Source organism: Hyaloscypha bicolor (genome assembly GCF_002865645.1).
Source record: "Hyaloscypha bicolor E unplaced genomic scaffold K444scaffold_117, whole genome shotgun sequence".
Taxonomy (NCBI): Eukaryota; Fungi; Ascomycota; class Leotiomycetes; order Helotiales; family Hyaloscyphaceae; genus Hyaloscypha; species Hyaloscypha bicolor.
This window is the reverse complement of record NW_020194619.1, coordinates 20,116-46,099: the sequence shown is the minus strand read 5'-3', so window position 1 is coordinate 46,099 and position 25,984 is coordinate 20,116. Positions and strand designations below refer to the sequence as shown.

Here is a 25,984-nt window from a genome sequence, read left to right as displayed (position 1 = left end):
TCAAGGCACACGGTCTCTAAGAGCAATACTGAAGTGTAGAAGACCTTTCTAGGGCTTTCTGACTTCAGTCGCCAAGTATCTTCTCTCAATTTATCCCATTCCACCCCCTGAATTAAGCGAGCGTGAAAAGGGGGTATGCGGGCCGAGGTTCTACTAGACACTTAAGATCCGATAAGTGCTACAGCCTTGCATTATGCAATTTGTGCATCTAAATTTCGAGATCAAGTATACGTACTTCAAATTCACTCTCTAGGAGATGGGTAAGCTTCGATCATTTGCACAAAGCAATGTAAAGTCACGTCCATAAATTTTCTCTCACAAATGTCCAAAAGTGAGCTGGATATTCGTCTTCCATATGTGTTTTCTACACCACCAATTTCCTTGTGTTCGAATCGCTCCTTGGGGGCCTCACTCGTTCATGCTTGTTTGAGAGTGACGTGGTTCATTTTGCTGCTGTGAGGAAGGTGCATTGTAAACTTCAGTAGCTGCTTTCAATTCTCGACCCATCAAGAACTATCATACACATAACACACTTCTGAATACATATATTTCACAGCATTCACTCGTAATATTCATTCCATGGCACCATCATCGTTACGTCGAGCGACTAGAGCCGCTCGCAAGAAGCTGTTTGGTCATTCGGAAACCGCGCTTGCGCCTGAGCCTGCTCCCAAGACCGAAACATCGCCCGCTGCATCAAGTTCATCCACATTACTGAATTCACCTGAGCGAAACGGGAGTGGCGAAACTCCAGCCAGCCCCAGTGAGGGTCATAATCAGGACACAACGGCTCAAAATCTCTCCACGATAGAACCCAATAACCAGACCACTATGCCACCATCACCAGCTTCTGATCTTCCACACCAACCCTCCTCTTCACTCAAACCCCGCAGCCTTACTTCGGACGGCCAAGAAGATCATGAACTGCACCACCAGGGTACAACGAGCCAGCGCCTCTCCCATGTGGAACTCAATAACGATACCACGATGCTAGCTTTTGACCCTCCACACCGAAGCCCTTCCTTAACGCCAAGCAACGCTTCACTCGAACAATTGCTCAAGTTCTCTGGAAAGTACCGTGAAGAAAACGCACTTGTTGCTCCCACAGCGCCAGCAAGCACCTCGGCCAATGTCTCAGTTCCTTCGTCTTTCGCAAACCCGCCGCCTCTTCTTCCAGCGAGCGCTTGGACTTTTACCCCCTCTCCCGCATCGAGCTCTGGAAATCAGCATGGTCCTCCGCTTGGAAACAGTTCAGCGAATAAGTCCTCTCTTCCGTCCGTCACCATAAAGCCGCCTACTCCACCACCAGCAAGCGGTCCAGCTGATGCTCCCTCCCGTGCATCGAGCTCTGCAAATCCGCAGGTTCCTTCGCTAGCACGCAATTCAGCTAAGGCTACCCCTCCACCGAGCTCTGCAAACCAGACAGCTCTTTCATCAGCGAGCAGCTCAGCTAATGTTAGGGGTCCTTCGCCTTCTGCAAACCCGGCTGTTCCGCCCCCAGGATTCAATTCAGCAGATACACCTGCTCCGACGAGCTCGGCGAATGTTCTAGCTTCTCCAAAGAATGTGGACTTCGCAGGGCCCTCGAGCCCACTGCATAAGATTCGCCGTTATAGCGAAGCTTTCCTACTATCAAGCGTCAGAAATGCTCCAGAGAAGGACAAACTTTTGGCTTCGGGGAGTAAAACTGATAAACCCAATTCAATCCTCAAGCCGCAACCCCAGGAGATGCAAGCCCGGGCTGATTCCAACTCCCCCAAAGTATACGTCGTGATTTTATCAACTGCTAGAGCGAATCACATAGGAACTTGGGACCAAATTTTGCACAAGATCCAAGGCGTATATCAGGGCGAACAGGATGCCGACAACAAAGTTATTTCGATGTATAACGTGGCTGTATCAGATCCCAGATATCAGATTACATTTCGCGCTAAGGGGCAAGGGAGCCCGTTCTACTACTGGGAAACTTCCAACATGGTTGATGGTGGTCATATGCGAGTTTGGGTTGAAAGGTGGGGCGTGAAAGCTGAGAGTAATGAACCGAAGGCGGTGCGCAAGATACGCGGTATGCTTAATCCTTAAAAAGAAGAGGTCTCAGGCAGGAGTAAGATTGTCCCAACAGACTTTGGACATGAGAGGGAGTAGAGAAACTAAGACACGCAAGTAAGGAACAAATAACACTGGCTCCTGCGAGCATTGGAGCTGCAAGAAGCATAGGCAGTGGCCTATCGTGTCGCCGATGCTCTCCCACCACTAAAGCATTAATATGAATTCATTCTACCAAAACATGTCTAAATATTGCCATTCATCCCCGGTACCTGCGAAGGCGCAATGACACTCTGTGCATACGTCTCAGCATCAGCTGTAATCGTCGCCATGTTGATCCTCCCATCCAACGCATTCCTCACTCCATCCACCACCTCCCTCTCCTGCATCAACTCACCCATCACCCTCCCCTCATGGACCCAATACCCCTGACTCCTCGCCCTCAACTCTGCATCTCGATTAATCGTATTTCTCAGTATCCCCATCGCGCTCATCTTACTCCTCACCACATCCAACATCCTCGTCGAAGCCTCGACCCTCTCCGCCGTACTCGGCGGCGTCAAAAACGCTCTGTTCGTGCTGGAAAGATATAGTAACCAGCCGAGCATCCCATCAACGAACGCGAGACCTATCCCGCGCCACACGCGCATTTTCCAGAAGAAGAAATCGATATCTTCCAGCCTTAATGCGCGGGCATTGGCTTTGTAGTCATAAGTCGCAAAGAAGTAAATGTCGATGAGCATCATTGCTCCAGCTGCAAGCGTAGCTGTCGTCCGCCATATCGCTGCTTCTTTGCCTGTGAAGAGGCCGGAAGTTACCAATGCCAGGACGCAGAGGTTGAAGAGGTGTGGTGCGAGGAGCGAGGGGAGGCTATAGTAGAGGTATGAATTTGGATCTTCTGCGTTGCAGAATTGGCAGTTTGTGAGGACGTCGGGCCCGAATTGGAAATACAGGTATCTTGATTCGAGGGAGGAGATCTTGGAGCGGAGGATCTCGTCGGTGGGGGTTAGGGGGCGGAGGGTCGAGAGGCGGGTGAACAGGACGTCGGTGCTGATTTGTAGGCGCGAGGAGGTAAGGGTGAAGATGTTGGTGGGAGCAGAGGGGGGTAGGGTACTGAGGAGGAAGAAAAGGGTTGTTAAGGTGAGAATTAGGAGAGCGCGGGAGACGTTGGGGGGGACGGGGCGGATGGGGATCTCGTGGATGGAGGGTGCGGCGCGCAGGGAGCGGTAGTAGGCTAGGGCTTTTGGGAGGAGGATGGGGCCGAAGAAGAGGGAGAGGGACTTGATTCTAGGTAGTGTTAGTGGGAGGTATCCCAAGGGGGAGGGTGGTAACTTACGTTCCCCAAGTGATCGCCATTGTGGATGTTGTGGTTGTGTTTACAACGTGTCGATGTTGGAAGGATTTAACACGATGTTCAAAGTTACCCAAGTCCGGCAGAACTAAGTACACCGCCCATCGAAAACTGGAAACGGTTTAGCTCAGTTCCTAGTTTCGCGTACCTTTCCTGAAAATTTGAAGCTCGTCTTCAAAAATCAACCACAACCCATGAATTCCAAGTACTGAAAGGGAAGCTGTATTCTTAGCTATGTTCGTATATAGCTAACCCCGGTTTGTTTTCACGCCATCTCCTCAAGCTACAACTTGCGGTGATGTCCTCATACTGGACCTTCAGCTCCAAGATTCGCCCAAAATTCCATCTTCACCGTGGCACTTTCGAAGCTTTGGCGATCCTCTCTCCCATGGTCACTCAGAGTCAAAAAGAATGCCCAGAGCAAGCCAAAGTACTCTGCCAAGAGTCATCTCACTCGTGTTGCAGGGTCTTAGCTTTCCGAAGCAATGAAGACCTTTGCGTCTTTTTGATGAGAGATATCCTCAATGTCCCCAAGAATCTTACTATAACCATCCTCGAGCAAATGAATCTACAATTCCTTCTTCTCTTCAGACGCGGCCTTTTCGGAAGGGACTGCAACGGGTTCCTTCTTGGCTTCTTGTGCTGTTCCTGAACCCACGCCCGCCACCAATGCTACGATGGCTACAAGGGCGTCGCTGACGAGGATGATGATTGCGGTGCATGCTAGGAACCAGGCTTGGATGCTGATGCTGCCTAATGGTGCCCGTGGGAAGGAGAGGAGCCATTCGGCATAATATGGAACCCAGCCTTTGGGGATCCAGAACATGGCTTGCTTGGAGTACCAGAATTGTAGGAACATTCGTAGACCATTTGTGCCAATCCATCTCAATGTAGATACAGCACTATCGAAAGTGGCTTTCGTGGAGTCTGTAGAGGCTTCTGTTGGTGGTCATTAGCTTGGTGTCCCCGTTTGCGCCTGGGATTGGAATCTTGAGATGTACTGTTCTTGTCCAACTGCTCCAAAAGCCTATCATGTTGTCTCTGTAACTTCGCCCATTTTGCAAACTGGTCTTGGCTGCTTGTAGCATTCAGCTCTTTCCGCACCTTCAGGTATTGACTCTTCAATTCTCGTTGTTCTGCTGAGGATTCGGACTTTGAAATTGGCAGACTGTTGTACAAGTTCCATAGCTAACAACCATTAGCTATTCAGCAGAGACACTAGAACGTTGTTCCATACCAGTGCGTTGATCGAAGAGGCTCCGAAGGTGTTCACGAGATGGATGGCGAGTTGGAGGAGGAAGACTGTCAGGAGAAGGGAAGGCATGTTGGGCGACCAAACACTGTATTTATTAGCTACACAGATTCGAAGATGATAGATCTTAGAACCTTACGATTTCTGATGCTCTGTAATCTCGGGTTCGTGGACTCCAAGACGCAGGTTTGTTGCGAAAGGCCAGAGCCTCAGTCAAAATTAGCTGACGGAGAAGGTCCGTGCACACAAGGCTACGAAGCGCGAGGCTTGCTTTCATCCTAACTTCACAATTCTGGAACACCTATCAACACTCCTACATACCACCATGTCGAGAGCACTCGATCCAGAAACAGCTGCATCGCTCAAGAACAGCAATCCCGAAACCGTCTACAACGACATCGTCAGAGCCCTCTCCTCGGAAACCGATTCTCTCCTTGAGATAGAGTTTCTAGGCAAAAGCCATCCTCTTCCAGAAGGTTGCAATGTCCTCGTTGATGGAAATAGCATTGCAATTGCCAAAGCCAAGCTTGTCCAGGCATTCGTCGTGGCTCGTAAGAACTTCTTCAAGTACGTTCGAGATTGTCCAGGAGACAAGTTATTGGATTTCAGAAATGCAACCGCAGTCATGCTATTGATGGATCCCGAGCATCTCACTGCTGCGAATTCACGAAAAAGTCTTATTCAGAAATCGCAGAAAGAACCCAAGATAAATCTTGAGGTGATCCTGAGGAAGGAGTTACATTTCGTTGATAGCTACCTGACTTCACGTTTACACCGCCATACGAAATCGCCCACGTTGTGGAATCATCGTCGATGGGTTCTTAAAGTCTGCCAGTCAATTCAGATGGAGTATGATATTCAGCATGACCTCAAGTCTGTGGTCTTGGTCGCTGCGGAGAGACACCCGAGGAACTATTATGCCTGGTCTCACCTGCGCTGGCTCGTTCAGTCGTTCACCATGTGCTCCAATATTCAAACGACGAGTTTCGATTTCAGCAAGCTGGTGTCTGTTGTCAAAGATTGGTGTCTCAGACATCCGGCTGACACCTCGGGCTTTTCTTTTCTTCTCTTCTGTCTTCCCATGCCTGGGTATTCTGAGGACGTCTCTAAAACGGAATTGAGATCTTCGGTCTGTTCAGAGGTTCTTCGGCTAGCTGTGTCTTTTCAGTGGACTCACGAAACTATCTGGGTGTTTCTTCGTACTCTGGTTGCTTCTGGAGGAGTCTTTGAGGATGAAACGGCGGCATTCTATCGAGCCATCGAAGACATGCAAGCGGTTCAACCAAATGACCACCGGTTCCTGGAAGCAGCGCGAAGTTGGTGTGGAAAATATGGGCAGAAAGACCAGGGCTGATTTGAGACTGCATGAGAAGGCAACCGAAAAGGGACTGAAAGCTGCTAGAGAAGTGAACTACTTCCCTCCTCAAGGATAGAGACATTGAAGCACGAAATACTGTATTCGGCATCAGAAAGTCCCCAGCCTAAACTGCAGCGGCAAGCCAACAATAGGATCCGGATCTTCTTCCCCATCACTGGGAAGGAGGAAATCCTCCAGACTCTTGAGGCTTTTCACCTTCGCCGTTTCAATATCCTTGGGGAAGTCAGAGATAAAGTAACGTTATCCAAGAAGACGTGAGGCGTAATGTCAGGCTTTTGTTCAATATGGAGTCCTTGTCCGACATGATTTTGGAAGATTCGCCAGGGGCAGGGATTTCAAATTGAGCAATGTCAATTGCAGAAGCGAGAGACAGGGGGCTATAAATAATTACCGGAGTGTGGAGCGGGAAAAGACATCGTCATCGACGGCGTTCATCCAATACCCTGCGGCTTCTGGAAGCGTGTCCTCGGTATGGCATTCTGAGAATGATTGCATCCAAACGTCAGTCCGCGATTACCCAACACAGCAGATGTAGGAAAAGATGAGCTGAGACGTGATATTGAGACGAAAGGTCACTAAGCATATATTTACCTACCTTTGCTGAGGTAATGCCTCAGGGCTTCAGTCGTATTATGTCTCGGACTGATCTTGGGTTTCTTGACGTTTCCTGCTGGAAGCATGTGATGATCGAGGAAGCTCAAGGAAGCTCGGTCACACCTTTTGGATAGCGAGAAGGCGAAAAGCTGGAGGCAAAAATTGAAAAGACAATTGGAAGGTGTTCTTACTTCAAGGTCGTATTATTCTTGCCGGGGAAGTCTTTTTTAGCCCATATGCAAAAGACGGCTCGAAGCATCTCGATCTCGAACTCGACATCGAACAAGAAAAGTTTCGAAAACGAAGAAATCTGGTATGCAGCCAATGGGAGTGCCCGGGAGGTCGAGTGGGGTGAGATGGCTCCCACACCCTTCGACGAAACCCAGACCGTTCCCCATCGCGCTTGGCTGGAAATCACCTAATGCGGAACTTGGAGACGCAGGGAGATTGCGCGTGCAGTGCAGCAGTGCAGACGAATTCGCTGGAGGGATATCAAATCATACGTGCACCCCTCCACAAATTCGTATCCGAATTCCAATCCGGTTGGGATGGAGCTTCTTGACCTGATTTTGGAAGCAACTGATTGTTGCAGGAATGCGTGGCGGACGATGCTTTTGCAACTGTTGCTGTCTGAGTGAAAGCTCGGTGGCCCTCCCAACGCCGCAGCCAAGGTGGTTGGAGGCCGCCTGGCAAATAATCATTCTTTGCCCGTAGATGGCCTTGGTTTCATTATCGGATCCCAGCACGGATTGGCGCATGAGCTTGCATCTTGATCTTTTCGATGACCCACAACGGACTGCTGCTACAGCACTGTAGTCTGTATCAACGGGGTTCGAGATGGAGCAGTTGCGGACGCAGAGCTGGGATGGAGGGCCAGCATTCAGAGACGGAAGTTGGTCTGTACAGGTAGCATAATGTAGACACAGTTCCGGGCAATCATTGATCAGTGACCCCGAAAGCAGGAGGGCTCATCTCGGGCGTATCCATTTTTTGCACGCAAAAGATTGCTGATCTCAGTTTCCCATGCTTGTGTGACCGTGGGGCCACGACTGCGCTTCGCATCAATCTCAGGACTCGGGACTCTGGAGTCTGGAAAGCCTTGAAAGTTGAAAAGCCGGCCGTGGTCAGGGGGCGCTGGCTAGCCTTCCCTGCTGGAGCGACTCCTGGACTCCTGGACTCCTGTCCCCAGACCCCTACCCGACCCGCCACGGGCGTCGCCAGCCAACCCTTTTCGCCCTGATCCACCCACAGTCCCACTGCACCCACTCGCCGCGCGCTGCTGCTCTAGTCCCGGTTCTGGTAGCTCGAGCAGCCAGCCCGCCAGCCAGCCAGCCAGCCAACCCGCTTGCTGCTCACGCTTTTTTATTGCTGGCCTCCCGTAAAGCCACAGTCTTCCACTCCTCTCTCCCCTCCCTCGCTCTCTCGATTGATCGAGAAACTCCAACTCCGACCTCAGCTTCTCCTTCTCCTTCTCCTTCAAAAGTTCCGTCGTGTGCGCGCCGTCTTTGCTTCACCACTGTCGTTAAAGTCCCTTCCGGTTAATATTTCCACAGCAACGGAAGCCGCGAGAAACGCTTCGGCTCCTGCCTCTGCCTCTGCCTCCTATCAACAAGCTCGTAAGTTCCGTGTTTTAGCTTTCTGCTCAACCACAACCACCACCGCCGCCACCTCCACCCTGCCTGCCTTCACTTCGCAGATCCCGTTTCGTCAGAGAAACGACGGAAACGCTCCTGGTGATCTTCTACTGCCCAATTCGAACAGAGAGACGTCCACGCGGCTTTACTCCACATCCATCAATCAAATCAATCAATCAACACGCAACCACCGTCAACTCGCTCTCCCAACGTCGTCGCAGTCGACTCTGCCGCCATTGATTCATCCAATTGAGCTACGCTGACATTGGAAAAGTTACTGAACAGCATAATATCTATCAAGATGTTCACCCAAAAGCTCCTGCTTCCTGCGTTCGCGGTCATCACCGCTGTCGCTGGTAAGTCACCGTCCCCCCCCTCCTAGCACATGAGAATGGATCTCGCATGCAGCAATCTCTTCCAGTCTGGTAGTCGGTGTGGAGGAGACGCGAATGACGCGGTATATGGGTCAATTGGGATAGGATGATGCTAATTCGATTGGGTTTCCAGCACAATCGATCTGCTCCCAGACGGCCACGGCCACCATCAACTCACAAGCCGATGCAGCAGCGTACACAAGCTGCTCGTCCGTTGCCGGCAGCATCCTCATCGGCTCTGGAGCTACTGGTGATATCACGCTCGATGGACCTTCCACAATCGGCGGTGATTTGACCGTGAACAATGCTACTGGTGTCACCTCCTTCAGCAGTTCTACAATTGGTCAGATCAAGGGTACTTTCCACATGGAGGACTTGACCCTTCTGTCGTCTCTGAAGATGAGCATGTTGACTGCAGTCAAGGCGATCAGTTTTGTCTCTCTCCCCAATCTCGGCTCCCTCACATTCCCGGCGACTGTCACGTCCGCAACAAGCATTACAGTCAGCAACACGTTCTTGAGCACCCTCGCTGGCCTCAACGTGACCTCCGTCACAGTTCTACAGGTTGACAACAATCCTCATTTGACAGAGTTCACATCAAATATCGGGAACATCTCTTCTGCTGCCGTTTTCAATGCCAACGGCGCAGATCTGGCAATTTCTTTCCCTCTCTTGACGTGGGCAGCCAACATGACCTTCCGAGACGTGGGCTCTGTCAGCCTCCCCTCATTGCAAGTGATCAATGGCTCTCTCGGCTTCTACGAGTCCAGCGTTGAGAGCATCTCTGCCTCCAACCTGACCTCTGTTGGTAACTTCGCTACGGGAGTTGGAAGCTTGGCATTCGTGGCCAATACTGCCTTGACTAACATCAGCATGAATGCGCTCAAGAGCGTTGGTGGTGCAGACCAGGTTGCCAACAACACTCTTCTGAACGCCATTTCGTTCCCAGCCTTGGTCGATGTTGGTGGTGCAATTGACTTCAGTGGTAACTTCACTACGTAAGCTGTACCACTGATTTGTTCACTCAAGCAAAGCTAATTTTGAATCTAGACCAAACCTGCCGGCTCTTGGCAACGTGAAGGGAGGTTTCAACGTCGAGAGCAAGCAGTCAATTGACTGCACTAAGTTTAAGGCCGAAGCCTCCGCATCTGGTGTAATCCAAGGAAAGTTTTTCTGCCAGGGTAACTTGGACAGCGTTTCGTCACTTGGCACAGGAACCACCACTGGAACGAGCGCATCCTCAACCTCCAGCAAGGGCGCAGCTGCTTCCTTCGGCGTCAACGAGGCTGCAGCAGGTCTTTCGGTCATCGGTGGTCTTTTGCAGATGTTGTTGTAAAGCATTGGGACGTCGGCGTTTTTACTTCTGTTTCCGCTACCTTAGACCTAATCTGCGACGTTCTCATTGCTTCCTTTCCTTTTCTACATCGACCGTCTACAAAACGAGGGCTGCCACCATTGAGCGGGCCTTCACACTTTCCTTAGGATCATGCGTGTGAGTGGGGGTAGGAGGGAAGTTGAGTGCTTGCTTTACTGCATAATTTCCATCTCGACATGAAGGCTTTGCCTTGTGCTTGATTTGGGGATAGCAATAATATTGTATGCTGATGAGTGGAGGCATGAAGGGGAGGGGAATTTGTTCCTGAAAATTGGAGTGTATGAGAGACACCTTAGGGCAGGCAAATTCCATAAACTGTACATTGATAGGAACTCTTTCTGTTCAGTAAACCCACGTGTGTGATCTTGCGTTGCGTGCTTTCTGCAAATGGAATGCCAAGAACAGAGTGCACCGAACCAAAAACCCAAAACGAATGACCACACAGAACAGTTCAAGAAATCATGATATGCTCGTTTACCATTTATGAAGCGTTTTTTTCTCTTCACTTTTTTCAAAATTTCTTGCTTTTCTTTCTCGGAAAACCACGCTGTAGAAGTCAACGTCAGTGGCGTTCCCCGTTTTTTTATTTTTGTGGTACGGTAAGCCTCGCTCCGAAGGGATGCATGCAGCTGTTCAGCCCTGGCACTGCACTGGCACTGCACGGTCTGTGGGGTGTACAGTGTGCAGCTGCGCAGCTGAGCAAACGTTCACGGGGAGGCGGGCGCCCCCCAGGCTGCAAAGTGCCCGAGTGCCAGCTTGCCGGGACGGGGACGGGGATGCGGCGCTGAAAGAGGGGAGTTTGGTTGTGGAGGATGGGAATGGGAATGGGATGATGGTTGTGAGCCCTTTTCGCCTGGTTGAGAGGAGAGGAGGGGAGAGGAATGTTTGGAAGGGGAAAGAAAGGGGGAGGATCGGGATTTGACATGTTAAGTCTTGAGAGTAGATGGATTTATGGTTTAGGGGGGACGTATGTTCATCGTGGGATTGGCGGTCTGGGTATATGTATATGTACAATCTATTCATCCTCCGTTGTTTCGTGTCTTCGTTTTCCTGGAAAAAGGGTCCTACAGCTTGGCCTTGGGCTTGTCTTGCTTCATCATCGTGTCAGCTACGATGCGGCGCTGGATCTTGCCTGTTGCTGTCTTGGGCATGTTGTCTGTGAAGTATACCTGGATTTCCCGTTAAGTCTTAAGTCGAGGAAAGCCTGCAAGGAGAATGGTACAAGGGAAATGAGTAGCGGAAGACGAACCTTCTTCGGCACCTTGAACTTTGCCAGCTTGTCCGCAACCCAATCCTTCAACTCCTCCTCTGTAATTTTCTGTCCGGATTTTGGAACAACAGCCACAGCTACCTCTTGCCCATACATTTCATCCGGGATGGCAAAACTGACTGCCTCGCCCACCTTCGGGTGTCTTGCTAATACATTATCAAGCTCAATGGGGCTGATTTTCTCCCCTCCCTTGTTAATCAATTCCTTGATGCGGCCAGTGATGATCACATATCCATCTTTATCTTTCTTTCCCTGGTCTCCGGTACGGAAGAACCCATTGCCGGTAAAAGAGCTCTTGTTTGCTTCCGGGTTGTTCAGGTATCCCTTGGTGACATTCTCACCACGGATACAGATCTCGGCTTCGGAGCCTTGGGGCACTTCCTTGCCTTCTCCGTCTAGGATAGCAACCTCGACCCCTTGCCCGATTCCCACAGAGCCTGGTTGGCGCTTTCCGGGGGGAAGAGGATTGGAGGTCATTTGGTGGGCGGCTTCGGTCATGGCGTAGGCTTCGAGGACGGGGGCACCGTATGTTTCTTCCAGCTGGTGGAAGGTAGTGGGTGATAATGGGGAGGAACATGATCTGATAAAGCGGATCTTGGGCTTGGTGTGAGGCGGTGGGTTCTTCAAGAGGATCTGATGGATTGTAGGAACTGCTGTGTACCAATTCGCCTTGTGTGTAATGAAGTCGTCCCAGAACTCGGAGGCTGAGAACTTGGGTGGCACGATCACGGAGCCGCCTGAGTACAGAGGCGCAAGGAAGCCGGCGAGCAGGCCGTGCACGTGGAAGAGGGGCATGACGAGCATGGTGCGGTCCGCAGGGCTGAGGTCGTACGTGGCTTTGATGTTCTTCATTGTCCGCGTGAGATTGCGGTGTGTCAATGGCACTGCCTTTGGGCGTCCGGTGGTACCGCTTGTATGAAGCACCAGGGCAATATCATCAGGTTGTGCCTTTTCGACCTTTTGATTCCCCTTTCCCTTAAGCTTCCCTTCGTCTTTCAAATCCAGAACTACTTCTCGTCCGTTCCAGTAGCATTCTGCAATTGCAGCTTTGTATTTCCTCGCTGCTCGAACGGCAGCTCCATCTTGTGCAAAGGAGCCTTTTGGCACAAGAGCAACAGCCGACTTCAAATCGTCGATATAAAATTCGAATTCTTCCTGCTTATATGCCGCGTTTAGGGGAGCAGCAATGCCTCTCTGCCATGCAGCTGCTAAGAACGCAACGATGAATTCGTATGTGTTGGGGAGGGCGATCGACACTGCGGCTTGGGGTGTGACGCCGAGCTTGGCAAGCTTCTTTTGGAAGGACAGGACTTCGGCAGAGAGCTGTTTGTAGGATATTGCGAGAGCTTGGGGCTTGCTTGGTACTATGATTGCTGTGGAATTGTCTCCTGCAGAGAAGGCATTCGAGAGCGTGGTTGCTGCCATCTTACTGCGGAGAGTGGGTGTATTTACAAATTGTGAATGGATGAGATTTTGGTGGATACAGCTGTCCAGCAGAGCAATTGGCTTAAATAAAGTTCAACTAAGAGAAATTGAGTTTCTGCCACGGAGATGACTGAGAAATAACTAAATTCTCATTGTCTGGTGACGTTTGTTTGATCTTCTTCACTAACGCCGAGATAGGAGCTTTATTACCAGGGGGGAAGTTCGCTTACTAATCCTAGCCTGGTAGGTGAGGCTGTGGATTTGAACCAATGTCAGACCACCTCTGCCTTTCTTGAAAAAGAGCATCCACTCATCATGTCGAATTCTTCGAATCCAACACCTCCGGCGAGAGGCGGTGGGCTCTCATTATACGCCAATTTACTCGATCCTGACAGTGTCACCTCATCTGCGACCGTATCCAAAAGACCTGTTGTCTTCAAGCCTGCGGAATCAGCAGATGAAGCTTCAGCTAAGAAACCCTCCATAGATCCTTGTAGCTACAATTCTGATATAGCAACGGTGTTTTCAGCTTGCTGACCGGCTTGGACAGCTGCCCTGCGATTCCAACCTACCAAAAGACCCCAATTGTCGCAAAAGCCAAAACCAAAGACCAACTTCCCAAAAGCCGCTCCTTTGGACAGCACAACTCTGCGAACGACTTCCCCGCAGACCGCAGCCGCTTCGAGCGTAGCAAGGCCACCCGCCAAGACTACATTGGCAGATTGGACAGGGGTTGAGGATGATGATGTGAATGGTTTCTATGGCGGAGAGAAGAGACAGCGAGGTGGGAGGAAACGAAAGAGGAAGCCCAAGGAAGAGCAAGTTGCCGTACAAGACTGGGATGATATCTATGACCCAACACGACCAAACAACTATGAGGAATACAAGCATAGTGACGAGAAAATCCGGGAGGTCAGGGAATGGAAGGATAGACTTTATGCACACAGGATGGCTCGAAAGTCGGCGAGTGATAAAGATAGCGATGAGGAAGACTACCGGCCAATGATGGGCAGTAAGTGTCCCGAAGGATTCTTGATGCCCTGGACTAATGATGGCAGAACAATTTGCTCCCCCTAATTACTCCTTTGCACCTCCACCTATAGACTCACCTCCTCGAAAGCCTGCAGAAGACAATAATTCAGATAGCTACAGCCCAGCGCTCCCATCAGAACACGTCCCTCCTCCACCGCCTCTACCTGAAAATCCCCCACCGCCATCAACACCTCCAGAGCCATTACCTGCAGGAGCAATATCTCGAGCACCAGTCCGATACAACCTCCCACCACCTCCTAGCGAGATACCAAGTTCAGAAGCAGAGTTGGAAAAAGCTCTGAACGCAGAAGAGGAGGATGGAGAAGAAGAATCATCAAATACTGAAGAAGCCCCGAGATCACTTCGGCCAGGCCAACGAGGATTTGCAGAACGGCTTATGTCCAAGTATGGATGGAGCAAAGGAAAGGGGTTGGGAGCCGATGGCTCTGGAATCGTCAATCCACTTCGGGTGCAAATTGAGAAGCGCAAGAAGAAGTCAGATGCTGAAGGCGGTGGATTCCGAGATCCAGGTGGACGAGGGAAGATCATTGGAGGCAAGAAGAATGCTCCTGAGAGGGAGACAGATGCTGGCAAGTTTGGGCCGATGTCTGAGGTTATCGTGCTTAGGGGCATGGTGGATAATATGGATCTTGATTCCGAGCTAGAGGGTGATGGAGATGGAGGGCTGATGCAGGAGATTGGTGACGAATGTGGTGAAAAGGTAAAATATCCCCTTTGAAGAAACTCCAAATTCTAACAGACTTGAATTAGTATGGACGAGTGGAACGTGTCTACATTGATCGTCACGGAGCTGCGCCGAAAGTCTTCGTGAAGTTTACAAGCCAGCTGTCTGCTCTGAGGGTAAGTCATATCCTTATTTTGGTCTGCTGATAGTTGACATTTATTTAGGCAGTCAACGCTCTCGAAGGGCGTATTTTCAATGGCAACACCATCTCTGCTTTGTTCTACGACACGGAAAGATTTGAAGGGGGCATCTATGAATAGCAGATCTTTCAAAGAAAAATACAAGATATTTTTCCCGCGTTAGCGTTCATCACTTGTGATACAAGTCTTCTAACTCGGCGAAGATTCGTCTGCATAAGAGTGCACCAAGATATGTGTTTGGAAACGGTTTTGGGGAGCCATCATAATCCCTCTTGTTTATTATTTTTAGTGTTGCCACCTTTTTGTATTCATCACAATTTCCAATGCTATGCTTTTATCCCAAAGAGACAAGAAATATGATGCCTGCCTGTCTTCGAATCTCAGATCAGTTCTCATCCGAATTCTCACTCCAAGATCACATGCTCACATCTGGTCTTTCTATCTTACAGCACGGGACTTTTCTCGTCTCATTCCGCTCCCTCGTCCTCCTCGGAGTCCCTCTCCTCACCATAATCCTCTCCAGATCCCAAATCATCCGCTCCACCATTCTCCCACTCCCTTTCCGGCTCGCATCCAGGGGGCTTCACTTCCAGGACTCGAATATACACCTCTACTCGCTCGCCCTCTCCAGCATCATCAGATGACCAGTAAATACGGCCATCATCTTCGCATCCTTGCTTCGTCTCTTCAGCTTCATTATACTCATTATTAACAATGCCCTTCACAGCGTTGTTGGCATCTTTGATAGTGGCATAGATGGCGTGAATGTCTGAAATCGGTTCCGTATATTGCGGATTTGAGTCTACCATGACGACGTAGACATAGTGAGGGTCCTGATCAGCCACCCTGGGCTTTAGAGTGAATGCTGGATTTGCCGTATCTGAAGCTTGGCGCTTAATTTGAGGTTCTTCCGCGGTGTTGCCTGCAGCACTGCTGGTTCTCTTGTGTGACACTGGAGCCGTTTTCGGTGAGGTTGACATCTTCAACGAGAGCTTGGCGGTGAAAATAGCTCCTAGGTTTCAATTAAGCTCCTAATTCGACAGACGAACAGCTTTTGGTGAAGATCGCGATTCGAATCGCGAAAACGGACTTCTCAGTCGCAAATCGTGGTATCAAATAGATGAGAGGAAATTAGGCTAAGAAAGATCTCAAGCTAGAAGTATGTCTGGAGTGAAATGGATCCCCACGTTAATTTGAAGAGTAAGTGAGGATTTGAATTAAGGGGGGTCGAAGGAGGCCGCATTGACAGGGGTGCAAAACACTTCTGGCCGCACATCGCTTTCAAGATCACAGACATCATGAAAGTATTTTCAGAACATACTCAAACGCGGCAGACACTAGATAATTCAGACGGGCCGGCCGGAGGGTGGAAAGGGGCGAAGGGGCTCGCAAGGAAAAAGGAGAGTCATCAAGGGGCCATCGTCTCCTGAGAAGTTGGTTCACGGTCATTCACATCTGCTTCGGAGAATGAGCGCATGAACGCCGTGGGTGTCAACTTAACCTATCTTGATCTGTGATCAGATACCATTTTGCCTGAAGAGCTCACCACTAAGAGAGCGACACAGCGCCGCCTTCCTCATGCGCGGAAGGAAGTCACGAAGCGAAAGCTGGTTCGGTTGTCAGTCAGCGTCTTGAAGCCCAATGCACGTTCCTCTCCTTGCATCTCAAGTCGACAACCATTTGCCAATTAAGATCAGGTGTGATGCAATCTGATTGTATTTCGGGTCACCGCGAAAACGTGCATCGGAGAGGAGTTCTCATCTAGAACTTGAGCTGCTTCGGGAATAGTCGACATCCCCCACCTCCAAAAAGTTTCCACTCTCTCCGATGACGTCCTCTGCCCCCAAGCTCGCGCCATCTAGCCCAGTGTTGGAGAAGAACATCTTTATCGTATGCGTTGCAAGTTGCACTCCTTTGAAGGTGGTCAAGTGAACTTGAAAGACTAGTCCAATCGTCTTAAACAATGAGAGTCAATGGCACAAGTCGGGCACCGAGAGCTTCTCAAGCCCACTTTTGCTTTATTATACTCAGCAAATAGGACTCTGTGGTTTCTCTCAGCGAGTCTTTTGAGTGCTTGTCAGTGCTATAGCCCCAGGTAGTTCATTATCGGCGGTCGATATATCTTCAATTCGGCAGGTGGGGTAGCCACTGCAGGGAATATTTGCATGCACCTGTGTTGCTTTCCTTTCAGTCGCACAGCCTGTCTCGCATATTTCGATGACCAGATCCACCTATCGAAGAGAAGGTTGCGACCCCATGGGCCGAACACAGATTGGTACCTTTCCTTTCTAGGCCTCTTCCTAGCTTATAACGATGATCCGATCAGGCCCCCTGATTTACCCCGCAACGTTGCTTAATCACACTTCGCGGTGACTGCTCAGGTACATCTCCGATGTATGTCAACTTTTGCAAGCTCCACGTGAGGCGTCTCACTGTGGGCATTGGGGTGAACTCAGTCCTTCAAGATCCATTCTTCATGAGACTTATCATCCTCGGCGCAACAAACCTCACATGTGCTCTGAGTTCAAGGCTTGATCGTTTCTCTCTCGTAATGAGAATCCACTCTTACCCACTGCCATAGGTGCCAGCTGGTCTAGATGTTGAGGGGGACGACGTGGATGCCCGTGTCGTTTCTGCATCAGAGAGAATCTACCGCACGCACTTGGTAATCAGAAGCTTTGAACTCAATTGTTCCCATGCTGACCACCTCGGCCTATCCATCGTCGACTTTTTGCATTTCCTGGATCTTGGGCCTTTCCAAACAAGCTTTCACCCCGGATGCATCCCATTCAGAAGCCCGTATGCCTCGAAGTGTATAAAAGCCTAGTGGCAAGCAGCAGAATTCTCGGTTTCGAAAGCAACCATTAGTTTCTATTACAATATTCTCTCCAAGCAATCCCACTCACCTAATCAGCAGCTCATATCTTCTCAAGATGCAACTCATCAGCACCCTCCTTCCTCTCCTCCTCGCCTCCAGCTTCACCTCGGCCCTCCCAGTCACCAAGACCAAGAGAAGCGCTACCACTGTCCTCTCGGACATCGCCAGTATCAGCTCAGATGTAGCTACTCTCACCAGTGACGCTCTTGCATATACTGGTGGTCTCTTCCAATCTCTCGCTCTCGCTATCACTGTGGATTCCCTCGAGTCAGCGATCACCACGGCAACCTCTGACACAACTTCGTCGGGAACTTTCAGCTCCGCAGACTCTGATAGCATCTTGGCCGCTGTGACCACTCTCACCCCAAAGATCATTACTCTATTGAGTGATCTGGATGCCAAGGTAAGTCCCCGTGACGATGGGTTGCTAGTCTTGACGAGATGATTAATGGTTTTGATCAGGCTTCTACCATCTCCTCAGCCGGATACACTTCGACTGTTGCTGGAGCTCTCACAACATTGACTACCGATACCAATGCTCTGTTTGCTGCTCTTGAGGCTGCGCTTGATTCTGCTGATTCTGTTTCTATTGCCACCTTGCAAGCTTCTATCGATGCTGCGTTCGCCACTGCTTCTGCCACTTTCTAGTCTTGTTGGTTGAGCTTCTTGTGGCTTGCATGGAATGCCCCGCGGGGGATCCTTGACTTTTTGTTCGTCTGAAAGTTTTGTAGCGAGCTTTGCCTTTATTTCCTGATCGTGAGCCAGTTACATTCAACGCCGAGAGAAGAATATGGGCGAATTTAGCTTTTCTTAGAATTAAAAGAACAACCAAATCTTCCATGGGCTTGGAACCAAGCACTTGCTACTTTTCTCCCCGACGTTCACTAAGGGGTGTTGATGGAGGCGTATCAGCGATCTGTGACCTGGACTATGGCAAAAAGGATATCTGAATCCTGAAGTCATATCCTTACCCTGAATATGCCCTCACAAACCCATTTTCTCAATCACCTCACTAACAACAAGGCTCGAATCTCTCCTATTCAAGATCCCTGACGAAATTCTGTCTGAGATCTTGTCATACTTTGTTAATGAGAACGGCTACTATGTAGCCTCTCACCCTAATCCCGCCATTTCAGCGAGGCCATTCGAATACTATTATTTCGTTACGTCTTCCTCAATTCATGTCCGGATGGAAAGAAGTTCGAACTCTTCTTGTGGAGTATTGCCGAGCATCCAGAGCTTGCATTGGTGGTACAAGATATGAGACTTGATTTTGAGGAGGCATACCGCCAAGTTTACGAGTCCGTCGAGAGAATACTCGGCGAGCTTCAAGGCTTAAGAACACTCAGCCTTATGGGATATTCGGGCTACGAGCATGAGGATGATATTTTTCCAAACAATTTCGTCGCCACCGGTTCCATGAATCCGTTGTCGACTGTAAATCTCGCTATCGCCGAGTTCACCACTGAAGGCATGGCGAAGTACGTATCTCTCCCTCATCTAAAGAGTATGTTCATCCATTCCGAAACACCTAGCTTATCCAAAATACTCCCTTTACGAGAGTACTCGAATCCAACACTTCGAGAGCTAAAATTTCGCGCCCCCGTGCCTTTGTCCTCATTAAATATATTGCTCGCTGTATTTCTGAATCTCACCTCCCGGACCACTTACCTTCCCGGTCAAGAAGAGCAAAGTCACAAATTGGTCACAACTGTATCTCCAGGCTTGTTATCTCAATTATTGGATCAAATCAAATCTGCGTTGTCAGATTTTGCCTTGTTAGACAAAACTTCCAGTGGCCAGGTCATGATGGCTCACGGGCCGATCTGAGCTATTTTACTTTTTTGAAGAGACTGGATATCCCGTCGCTTTGCTAATTTGTGTCGGATCGGGGTGGTCCATTAGCAAGAAATAGGATGGCACACCTACTACCGCCATCATTGGAAACGCTCACGGTTCGTTACCTGTCGTCCTCGTGCACTGCTTGAGCTTGCTGCTAATCATTTCTCCTAGATTCTTTAAGGACTTGATACTGCTATTGCTCCCAGGGGCGCGGGTACTCTTGACGATGGAGAGTAATACACTTCATTCTCATCCCTCTCCATATTCGTAGAAGATACAGCATGGCCGATGGAGCTTACTGGCGGAAAACAAAGCGGACACTTCCAAATCTGAGGAAAATATCTTTGATCGAGTGCACCATTCGATCCGGGAGATAAACGGAGGAAAGCATACAAGCAGTGGATTGAGCAGGTCTATAAAGCACGGGTGGAGTTGGGTTTGCCAGTGAAGCCAAATGTGGAAGCGATGCGACTTTCAGGTGGAAGTAATAAAAGAATTGTCTAAGAACAAGTAGGTATGCACTTCGAAATCGAATTATATTATTGACCTGTCTTACTGGAGTTTCCACTACTGTACAACTTTGCTTTGCGGTCTGCAAGGCTGGTTATTGCTGGAGAAGCTATGAGCACTTGCCTCGCTGTGCCTGCTTTCTCTGCATATCGGAAATTTCCACCTCCCCACACGTCCTTGTCGTTCGGCTGGACACTCGCTCGGCACTGGTAAAGCACCCCTAGCCAATGTAGAAGGTATCATATCATATGAGCTTGAAAGAACCATTTACAGAAAAATTACAACAACTCTCAAGCCAAGGCAGCGCACTTCACAACAGCAATCTCCCCATTCCTCGGACACAGAAAAGATTTCTCCACACCCCAGACAGAACACAAAACCAAGCAGTCTCTACTAATCCAATCTCCGGGCAGCGAGAAAAGCTCCTTGGGCATTTCCCCAGCGACAGCACTGGAGACAGCTGTGTTGCTCTTTGTAGCCACAACCTCAGATCTGGCGCTTGGAACGGAAAATGAGAGCGGTTCTCCATCTGGTGTGACTTGCCAGGTACAAATCGAAAAGGTTTTGGAAAGGAATACAAGGCGATCATGGGAGAGGAAGGAGAAAGCGAGGGCGATTTGGGCGGAGATTCTCGAAGGCAGGATAGTCGGTGTTATTATTTTTGGGCTCCTTTTCTGCTCATCCTCTGGGGGTGGGGTCGTAGAAGTTGAGAATGACGATATTTTGAACATTAAGAACGTCTTTTCCTGGGATCCTTGTTTTAAGGATGACATCTGAACCAAGGTGTGCTTTTTGTCAGAGGTTAGGAAGACTCGATCGACCTTAGCTTGGTCCAATGACCTTGTCGGATTTGATGGCAGGCTCAGATATAGTGGAAGCTCGAATGTGTATACACAGCTTTTGACTAGTGCCCAGTCCAAAATGTGGATGGCCAGAGGACCAAAGCCAATGACCAAAGCTGGGTCTTGAGGATGATTGATCCATTTGCGAGGACTCTTGGGCGCCTCCAATGAGTGTGTTATTGAGTAAGTAGTCAGTGAGATGACGTGTGTTGTTGAAGCATTGTGGACCAAAAGCTGGCTTGAATCCAGATGAAATAGTAATTGTAGAATGCCCCCCTGCTTGATCTCAACCTCAATTTTGGCTGCGGTCTCCACAATTGGGGCTGTAGCCCCAGCACCAGAACTTATTGACATTATGACGACTTGTTCATCTGAATCGGAGAAGGAGATATATCGACCATCCATACTCCAGGCGATCTGCTCGATGCTCACGACACCCTCGGAAATAAACAGATCCGCAATTTTACTCCCCTGTGCGTTGTGTAAACGTACAGTGCCTTTCTCCGTACCACAGCAATAAAGGCGACCTGTAGGAGAGCAGGCAAGTGCTGTGATGGCATCGATACTTTGAGATTTGCTCGTGTATGCGGTGGAACTTTGAGCAATGCTGTCCGCTTCACTCTCGTTATCTTTCCCTGTATGCTCCGCAAATTTCATCAGAGCATTTGGCTCCCAAGCGTTGGCATAATAGCCCCTGATATCATAAAAGCGGCGAAGGTCAGGACTGAATATCAGGCCAAGCACGTTTTCCTGAGATGTTAATTGATAAATAGGAGAGAAGCCGGAAGTTGTGAAGACTTTCACGGTACCACGCACATCACCGGTAGCGAAAAGTATACCATCTCTGCTGATCGCTAGTCTAGATGCCCCGGTGGCAATCTCGTCAACTTCATTCTCGTATGGGCGCCATTTGAAGACTACACCTTCAATGTAAAGACCAAGTAATTCTGGAGTATGTGGATGCCAGACAGCTTCGATTACTTCGCCCCTGCAAATCTCTTCCCGTTTTCTCCAGCAGTGGCCAATATGCAATTGTCCATCAATCTCCCATGCTGAAAGTGGGTGTCCTCGGTAAGCCACGGCAATCAGGCTTCCATCCCTATTTAAGGCCATATAACTCGATGAGTTCAAGTTGTGCCCTTCAAGCTCTTCCTCTTCCAGCTCGGCCACAAGCTGCCAAGTTGGAGAAGTGGATTGATTCAAATCGAGGGACCTGATCTTCCTGTCTTCGAAGCCAACAAAAAGCTCAGTGTTATTCTTGACGAAGAGCATAGCAAGTGGTCTAGGTCGTGATTGGAGCGTCTCCACGGATATCTTGCATTTCCCGGTAGCAGTCTCCCAGAATTTCACAGTCCGGTAGCCATACGTTGCAAACATTGTCGCAGTGCTGTTAAATTCCATCCTGTACACCCTCTCGCCATGTGTAAAGGGACTGAGTGCCGTTTCTTCAAAGGTAGAAGAGTCATACATGAAAATACTCCCCGGCGTTGCCAGAACCGCAACTTGAGATCCGACTGCCATGATGGATGATGAACGGGTGCCATACCCGAGGGACATACGTGCAAGTGAATCGTCCCAGCTGTCTGTTGATAGTCCTGACACCACCAAGCTCTTGGCCTCCACCTTGCCGAATAGCTGGTAGATTGAAGAATTTTGTGGGCAGAAAGGAGGTACAATTTTGTAGATCGACTCGGGATTTCGACGCAGATTTGTTCCAAACTTGCCGACGATCTTTAGAAGATCCACAGCCCAGCTTTCCAGAAGTTCTTGCTCCACGATTCGGCGTTCATTGCGTGCAGAATCATATACTTTTCGTTTGGCAGTGTACTTTGAAAGATTTTTCGATGCTTGGACAAGAACACGCAGCTGGTTACTGGTTGCAAGTGCATAAATCCAGGTTAAAACCCAATGGCCAGTGAAGAACTTCTTCATCACTTGGAATACCTGCTCACAATCGATTGGCGTCGATATGAGATGCGAGGACCACAAAGTCGCAGCATATTCGAGAAATTCGGGCTTTTGACTCCGGCCAAGCTTTGCTCGAAGACCGGGAGCCATGAGACACCGCATACAACTCAAGAACATTTGATGGTGAGCGGCATAGGGATCAAGGTGGAAAGGGTGGTCGTCGCTGCTGAGCAAGTATTCCCGAGCTGTTTGATGGACCATGTCAACATTACCACCATTGTCAATAACGACGAAGCCCCGGCATAGATCTATAACGGACCGCTGAAAGTCTAGCGATTCCAGCATTTCAGTCGTGTTCTGATCTAATGCCTGTGACAGTTCGGTAACAGTCAGCACCCGTAATGAACAGGTGACACATTGTAGAATGGTTGATGCAAACGCTCTATCTGTTACTGATAGACTCTGAGCGAGTGATCGTGCCATCCGATCATAAAGTGCTTCCATGCCAGCTGGTAATTCTTCGAGAGCGCGCTCAACGTCAGGGCGGGTGTGACACGTGTTCACTTTATCAACAACAAGTCGCACCCACTAAACAGTCAGTATTGCTTGATAAGTTAACCGGAAAGATAAACTTCTCACAAGGAAGTTGTTTTGTGCTCCTTCCACCAATCGCTCTACAATGCTCTCCTTGAATTCAGCACTACCAGACATGCTGAGTTCCTGACGAATATAACAGCGCATGTCTTCCAAGTGGCCTTCAATGCTAATAGAACGTAGATTCAGTGACTTCGGGACTTTCTGGAAAGCAGCCTCCATGTCCGAGGAATTTCGCCCCACAAGCAAGATTCGAATCGGTATCGAGGGCGAGGAGATGCTGGAAAGAAATCTAATAACTGCCCGGGGATCATCTGCTTCGTCAAGACCATCAATGATCCAATACAGTGGCTCCCGCTGTTCTTCCATATTGAAAAGTATTAGCTTGAAGATGCGTTCCCAAATGGTCCTCTGGTCGGCTGTTTCGAACTCGAAGCCTTCACCTTTAAGCTCAGTAATTTTGTGTGAGAAATCCGGCCAGGTTTGTGCGATCTGGTAGGCGATTGAGCGCAGCACCAAGCTTAGACACCGTTTCTTTTGATAGCCAAATCTGACGAAGAAGTATTGCACAGAGGCCCCCTGTTCCACAAGGTCATTAATAATGAAAGAGGATATCACAGACTTCCCTGATGCCGGCCCACCGTTTATCCACAGCAGGCGTGGTGACGGGCCCGGATCATGTACCCAATCGAGATATTTTTTATCTTGGAGGATCCAATCACTGGTCCCGTGAACCCATTGATCTCGAAAGAAGCTATAGTCCACGCCCGGCAGTTCCGTGATAGCCAACAAGGATTTCAAATCGTGTGATTCTCTTCGCGTTGTTGGAGGCCGCTTGTTCGCTGTACTTGAAATGATCTTGCTTATGATTGACTTCAAGACATTTCTGATAGTGATATAATTTGGGTCTCGAGGACTGTCGTACTTGCAAACGCCGTGGTGATCAGCGTCTAATGCCTTTGAGGTCTCCCCAGGGTACCCAAGCACAGAGGAGTCTTTTTCAAGTATCATAACTCGGGCATTCTTCAGTCCAATCGACGTTGGTCGAGTTTCATATAAGGAAACAATATCCAGCTTGGGTGCAATATGACGAAACTGCTCGTTGAGCTTTTGTAACGTAAACGAGTTCTTCGCGAGGTCTGATATATATTGCTTTGAATTTGTGACCATGGCAGATTGCAAGATACGGTTCAAAATATTGGCCAACTCCGTACCGCGATGTGGTGTGGCAAGAAAGGCGATTGCAGAAATGGCTTTGATGATGGATTCATATTCAGGATCGTTCTGACCTTGCATGTATGCTTCCTTCACGATAAGTCCTCCCATACTGTGGACAACAAATATCAGAGGCACGCTTCCCATGTTCAGGTCCTCCTTTTGCTCATCCTTCGCGTACTTGAGGTCAAAGAGCAGACCTTTGGCAAAGTCCAGTATCGAGGTGCCGACATTACCTGCTCTGTGGACGGAAGCATTGTATCCAAAAGTCAGAATCCTGGCCAGGCAGATATCTGGTTCGAGGGGCAGAAAAGTAAGCGGCCAGAAGAGGTCCGGATCTTTATCCTTCGACCATGTCATGCGACTAGTCCCTCCAAGGCCATGTAGGAAAACGATATCTGCCTTGTGTCCATTTTCTGGAGTATAGACGACATTTAAACCCAATGGGCCTGTTTCCGGCTGGCTGTTTTCATGAGGGTGCTGGCTCTCGGCAGCAGAGGTATTTGTTCGTAATGATATGGATTCAATATGCTCCTCGAGGGATGTGTCCGACGAGCCGAAGTTGGGCTTGCTGGATTCTGGTGCGCTCTGGTGAAATCGCGGCTCATGAGCTTCATCGCCCCGTTTTTTCCCCAGGCGTACGAGTTTCCGGAACTGGAGAACAGTGAATCGTTAGTCACTTTGTGTCTCATGGGACAGGCGCAGAGGACTAACCATGACAGTCTGGATTGCAGGTGCAAGTGTAAGGTTGCATGATGTTGCCACAGCATTGGGCTCTGGATGGACTCGGGGCGGAGTTCATGAGTTGAGAGACACGAGGCTGGAAGACCGCCAGGAAACCGCCCCGAATCAGCCCGTAGTCATCCCCGGGGTTCCATTGGAGCAATTGAAGCGCTTGGAGTTACTCGTGCCGCCCATAAGTATCGCGAACTCGCTTAACCGATACCCCGCACCAAAACACGTCCCGCATCAAAAACATGCGAATTCGCATTTCGCCCGGAACTTTAATAATTAATTACTCCATAACCACTTATCCAAATAGAATAATATAAAATTATAAGGTAGAATCAATTATGGTCTTGAGCTTGTATAATTCAGTTTTTTTTATCTAAAGCGTTATGGTAGCGTAATTATACGCGTACTTGATTTCGCCTGTACTACCCCCCAATGTGACTACCTCACTAATTTGGGCAATTACCCCCTGCTATACCACTACCTTTGCAAGGCGTCTAGCCTTACTAGGTACTTTCCGCTTAGTTAACACTACTGGAGCAGCTTTTTTTTGCCTTTGGAGCAGTAGAAACTGGCTGCTTCTTTGGTGCTCTCTTGACGGGCTTGTTAGCTAGCTCCAGGTCCTCCGCTAATTGCTTCTGGACAGCCTTAGCCTCCCTATCTGCCGCCTTTTTTGCCTTCTCCTGTTTATTTCTAAGGGCGTTTGCAGCCCTTGGATCTTTCTTTCCAATTTAGCTTCCTCCTCTGCGATTCTTATCCTCTCCTTCTCTTCTTGGTACTCCCTAGCCTTAATAACCTTCCCAGAAGAGTAGTAATTAATTAGATCCTTATTTGCCTCGCTAGCAAG

The 25,984-nt window shown here is 49.3% G+C and overlaps 11 protein-coding genes across 11 annotated transcripts; 5 read left to right on the top strand and 6 right to left on the bottom strand.

The window, feature by feature from the left end:
* Positions 1–551: 551 nt before the first annotated feature.
* Positions 552–2,082, top strand: K444DRAFT_665220 (uncharacterized protein; the record flags this gene model as incomplete). The annotated part of the gene is made up of 1 exon (XM_024887054.1): positions 552–2,082. Exon 1 carries the CDS (start codon positions 580–582, stop codon positions 2,080–2,082), a length of 1,503 nt encoding a protein of 500 aa, XP_024733623.1. The 5' UTR covers positions 552–579.
* A 209-nt stretch (positions 2,083–2,291) lies between these two features.
* On the bottom strand, positions 2,292–3,402 carry K444DRAFT_534042 (uncharacterized protein; the record flags this gene model as incomplete). The annotated part of the gene is made up of 2 exons (XM_024875191.1): positions 2,292–3,333; positions 3,383–3,402. The coding sequence occupies 2 exons, from the start codon at positions 3,400–3,402 to the stop codon at positions 2,292–2,294; spliced, it is 1,062 nt and encodes a 353-aa protein (XP_024733622.1).
* Positions 3,403–4,094: 692 nt separating this feature from the next.
* Positions 4,095–4,715, bottom strand: K444DRAFT_514651 (CHD5-like protein; the record flags this gene model as incomplete). The annotated part of the gene is made up of 3 exons (XM_024873546.1): positions 4,095–4,336; positions 4,399–4,585; positions 4,635–4,715. Coding segments are annotated over 3 exons (510 nt in total), but the record flags the coding sequence as incomplete, so codon positions are not given.
* A 259-nt stretch (positions 4,716–4,974) lies between these two features.
* K444DRAFT_644500 (uncharacterized protein) lies at positions 4,975–6,003 on the top strand (the record flags this gene model as incomplete). The annotated part of the gene is made up of 1 exon (XM_024884967.1): positions 4,975–6,003. The coding sequence occupies one exon, from the start codon at positions 4,975–4,977 to the stop codon at positions 6,001–6,003; it is 1,029 nt and encodes a 342-aa protein (XP_024733620.1).
* A 2,146-nt stretch (positions 6,004–8,149) lies between these two features.
* Positions 8,150–10,445, top strand: K444DRAFT_615125 (uncharacterized protein). The gene is made up of 3 exons (XM_024880664.1): positions 8,150–8,611; positions 8,763–9,627; positions 9,680–10,445. Exons 1-3 carry the CDS (start codon positions 8,557–8,559, stop codon positions 9,963–9,965), a joined length of 1,206 nt encoding a protein of 401 aa, XP_024733619.1. The 5' UTR covers positions 8,150–8,556; the 3' UTR covers positions 9,966–10,445.
* Positions 10,446–10,486: 41 nt separating this feature from the next.
* Positions 10,487–11,021, bottom strand: K444DRAFT_33320 (uncharacterized protein). The gene has a single exon (XM_024871973.1). The coding sequence runs from the start codon at positions 10,927–10,929 to the stop codon at positions 10,588–10,590; it is 342 nt and encodes a 113-aa protein (XP_024733618.1). The 5' UTR covers positions 10,930–11,021; the 3' UTR covers positions 10,487–10,587.
* Positions 10,684–12,858, bottom strand: K444DRAFT_653933 (acetyl-CoA synthetase-like protein). Its single transcript, XM_024885911.1, has 2 exons — positions 11,254–12,858; positions 10,684–11,173 (listed from the first exon to the last, which is right to left on the bottom strand). The coding sequence occupies exons 1-2, from the start codon at positions 12,697–12,699 to the stop codon at positions 11,069–11,071; spliced, it is 1,551 nt and encodes a 516-aa protein (XP_024733617.1). The 5' UTR covers positions 12,700–12,858; the 3' UTR covers positions 10,684–11,068.
* Positions 12,859–13,014: 156 nt separating this feature from the next.
* On the top strand, positions 13,015–14,736 carry K444DRAFT_631884 (uncharacterized protein; the record flags this gene model as incomplete). The annotated part of the gene is made up of 5 exons (XM_024883424.1): positions 13,015–13,192; positions 13,250–13,711; positions 13,803–14,452; positions 14,503–14,592; positions 14,641–14,736. The coding sequence occupies 5 exons, from the start codon at positions 13,015–13,017 to the stop codon at positions 14,734–14,736; spliced, it is 1,476 nt and encodes a 491-aa protein (XP_024733616.1).
* Positions 14,737–14,947: 211 nt separating this feature from the next.
* On the bottom strand, positions 14,948–15,793 carry K444DRAFT_615120 (uncharacterized protein). Its single transcript, XM_024880663.1, has 2 exons — positions 15,044–15,793; positions 14,948–14,987 (listed from the first exon to the last, which is right to left on the bottom strand). Exon 1 carries the CDS (start codon positions 15,594–15,596, stop codon positions 15,084–15,086), a length of 513 nt encoding a protein of 170 aa, XP_024733615.1. The 5' UTR covers positions 15,597–15,793; the 3' UTR covers positions 14,948–14,987; positions 15,044–15,083.
* Positions 15,794–17,461: 1,668 nt separating this feature from the next.
* Positions 17,462–18,332, top strand: K444DRAFT_665213 (uncharacterized protein). The gene is made up of 2 exons (XM_024887053.1): positions 17,462–17,897; positions 17,957–18,332. Exons 1-2 carry the CDS (start codon positions 17,550–17,552, stop codon positions 18,140–18,142), a joined length of 534 nt encoding a protein of 177 aa, XP_024733614.1. The 5' UTR covers positions 17,462–17,549; the 3' UTR covers positions 18,143–18,332.
* A 1,520-nt stretch (positions 18,333–19,852) lies between these two features.
* On the bottom strand, positions 19,853–25,276 carry K444DRAFT_593191 (NACHT and WD domain protein). Its single transcript, XM_024878292.1, has 3 exons — positions 25,120–25,276; positions 23,236–25,059; positions 19,853–23,184 (listed from the first exon to the last, which is right to left on the bottom strand). The coding sequence occupies exons 1-3, from the start codon at positions 25,120–25,122 to the stop codon at positions 20,137–20,139; spliced, it is 4,875 nt and encodes a 1,624-aa protein (XP_024733613.1). The 5' UTR covers positions 25,123–25,276; the 3' UTR covers positions 19,853–20,136.
* Positions 25,277–25,984: the final 708 nt, after the last annotated feature.

What these genes read in the sequence shown, in the direction of transcription:
- K444DRAFT_615125 (XM_024880664.1), top strand. Translation starts at nt 8,557, where the DNA reads ATGTTCACCCAAAAGCTCCTGCTTCCTGCGTTCGCGGTCATCACCGCT. An exon ending in GGTCATCACCGCTGTCGCTG is followed by an intron (nt 8,612 to 8,762) that starts GTAAGTCACCGT and finishes TTGGGTTTCCAG; the next exon opens with CACAATCGATCTGCTCCCAG. An exon ending in TTCAGTGGTAACTTCACTAC is followed by an intron (nt 9,628 to 9,679) that starts GTAAGCTGTACC and finishes TTTTGAATCTAG; the next exon opens with ACCAAACCTGCCGGCTCTTG.
- K444DRAFT_33320 (XM_024871973.1), bottom strand. Translation starts at nt 10,929, where the DNA reads ATGTCAAATCCCGATCCTCCCCCTTTCTTTCCCCTTCCAAACATTCCT.
- K444DRAFT_653933 (XM_024885911.1), bottom strand. Translation starts at nt 12,699, where the DNA reads ATGGCAGCAACCACGCTCTCGAATGCCTTCTCTGCAGGAGACAATTCC. An exon ending in AGTTCAAGGTGCCGAAGAAG is followed by an intron (nt 11,174 to 11,253) that starts GTTCGTCTTCCG and finishes CGGGAAATCCAG; the next exon opens with GTATACTTCACAGACAACAT.
- K444DRAFT_615120 (XM_024880663.1), bottom strand. Translation starts at nt 15,596, where the DNA reads ATGTCAACCTCACCGAAAACGGCTCCAGTGTCACACAAGAGAACCAGC.
- K444DRAFT_665213 (XM_024887053.1), top strand. Translation starts at nt 17,550, where the DNA reads ATGCAACTCATCAGCACCCTCCTTCCTCTCCTCCTCGCCTCCAGCTTC. An exon ending in TGAGTGATCTGGATGCCAAG is followed by an intron (nt 17,898 to 17,956) that starts GTAAGTCCCCGT and finishes GGTTTTGATCAG; the next exon opens with GCTTCTACCATCTCCTCAGC.
- K444DRAFT_593191 (XM_024878292.1), bottom strand. An exon ending in GAGCACAAAACAACTTCCTT is followed by an intron (nt 23,185 to 23,235) that starts GTGAGAAGTTTA and finishes CTGACTGTTTAG; the next exon opens with TGGGTGCGACTTGTTGTTGA.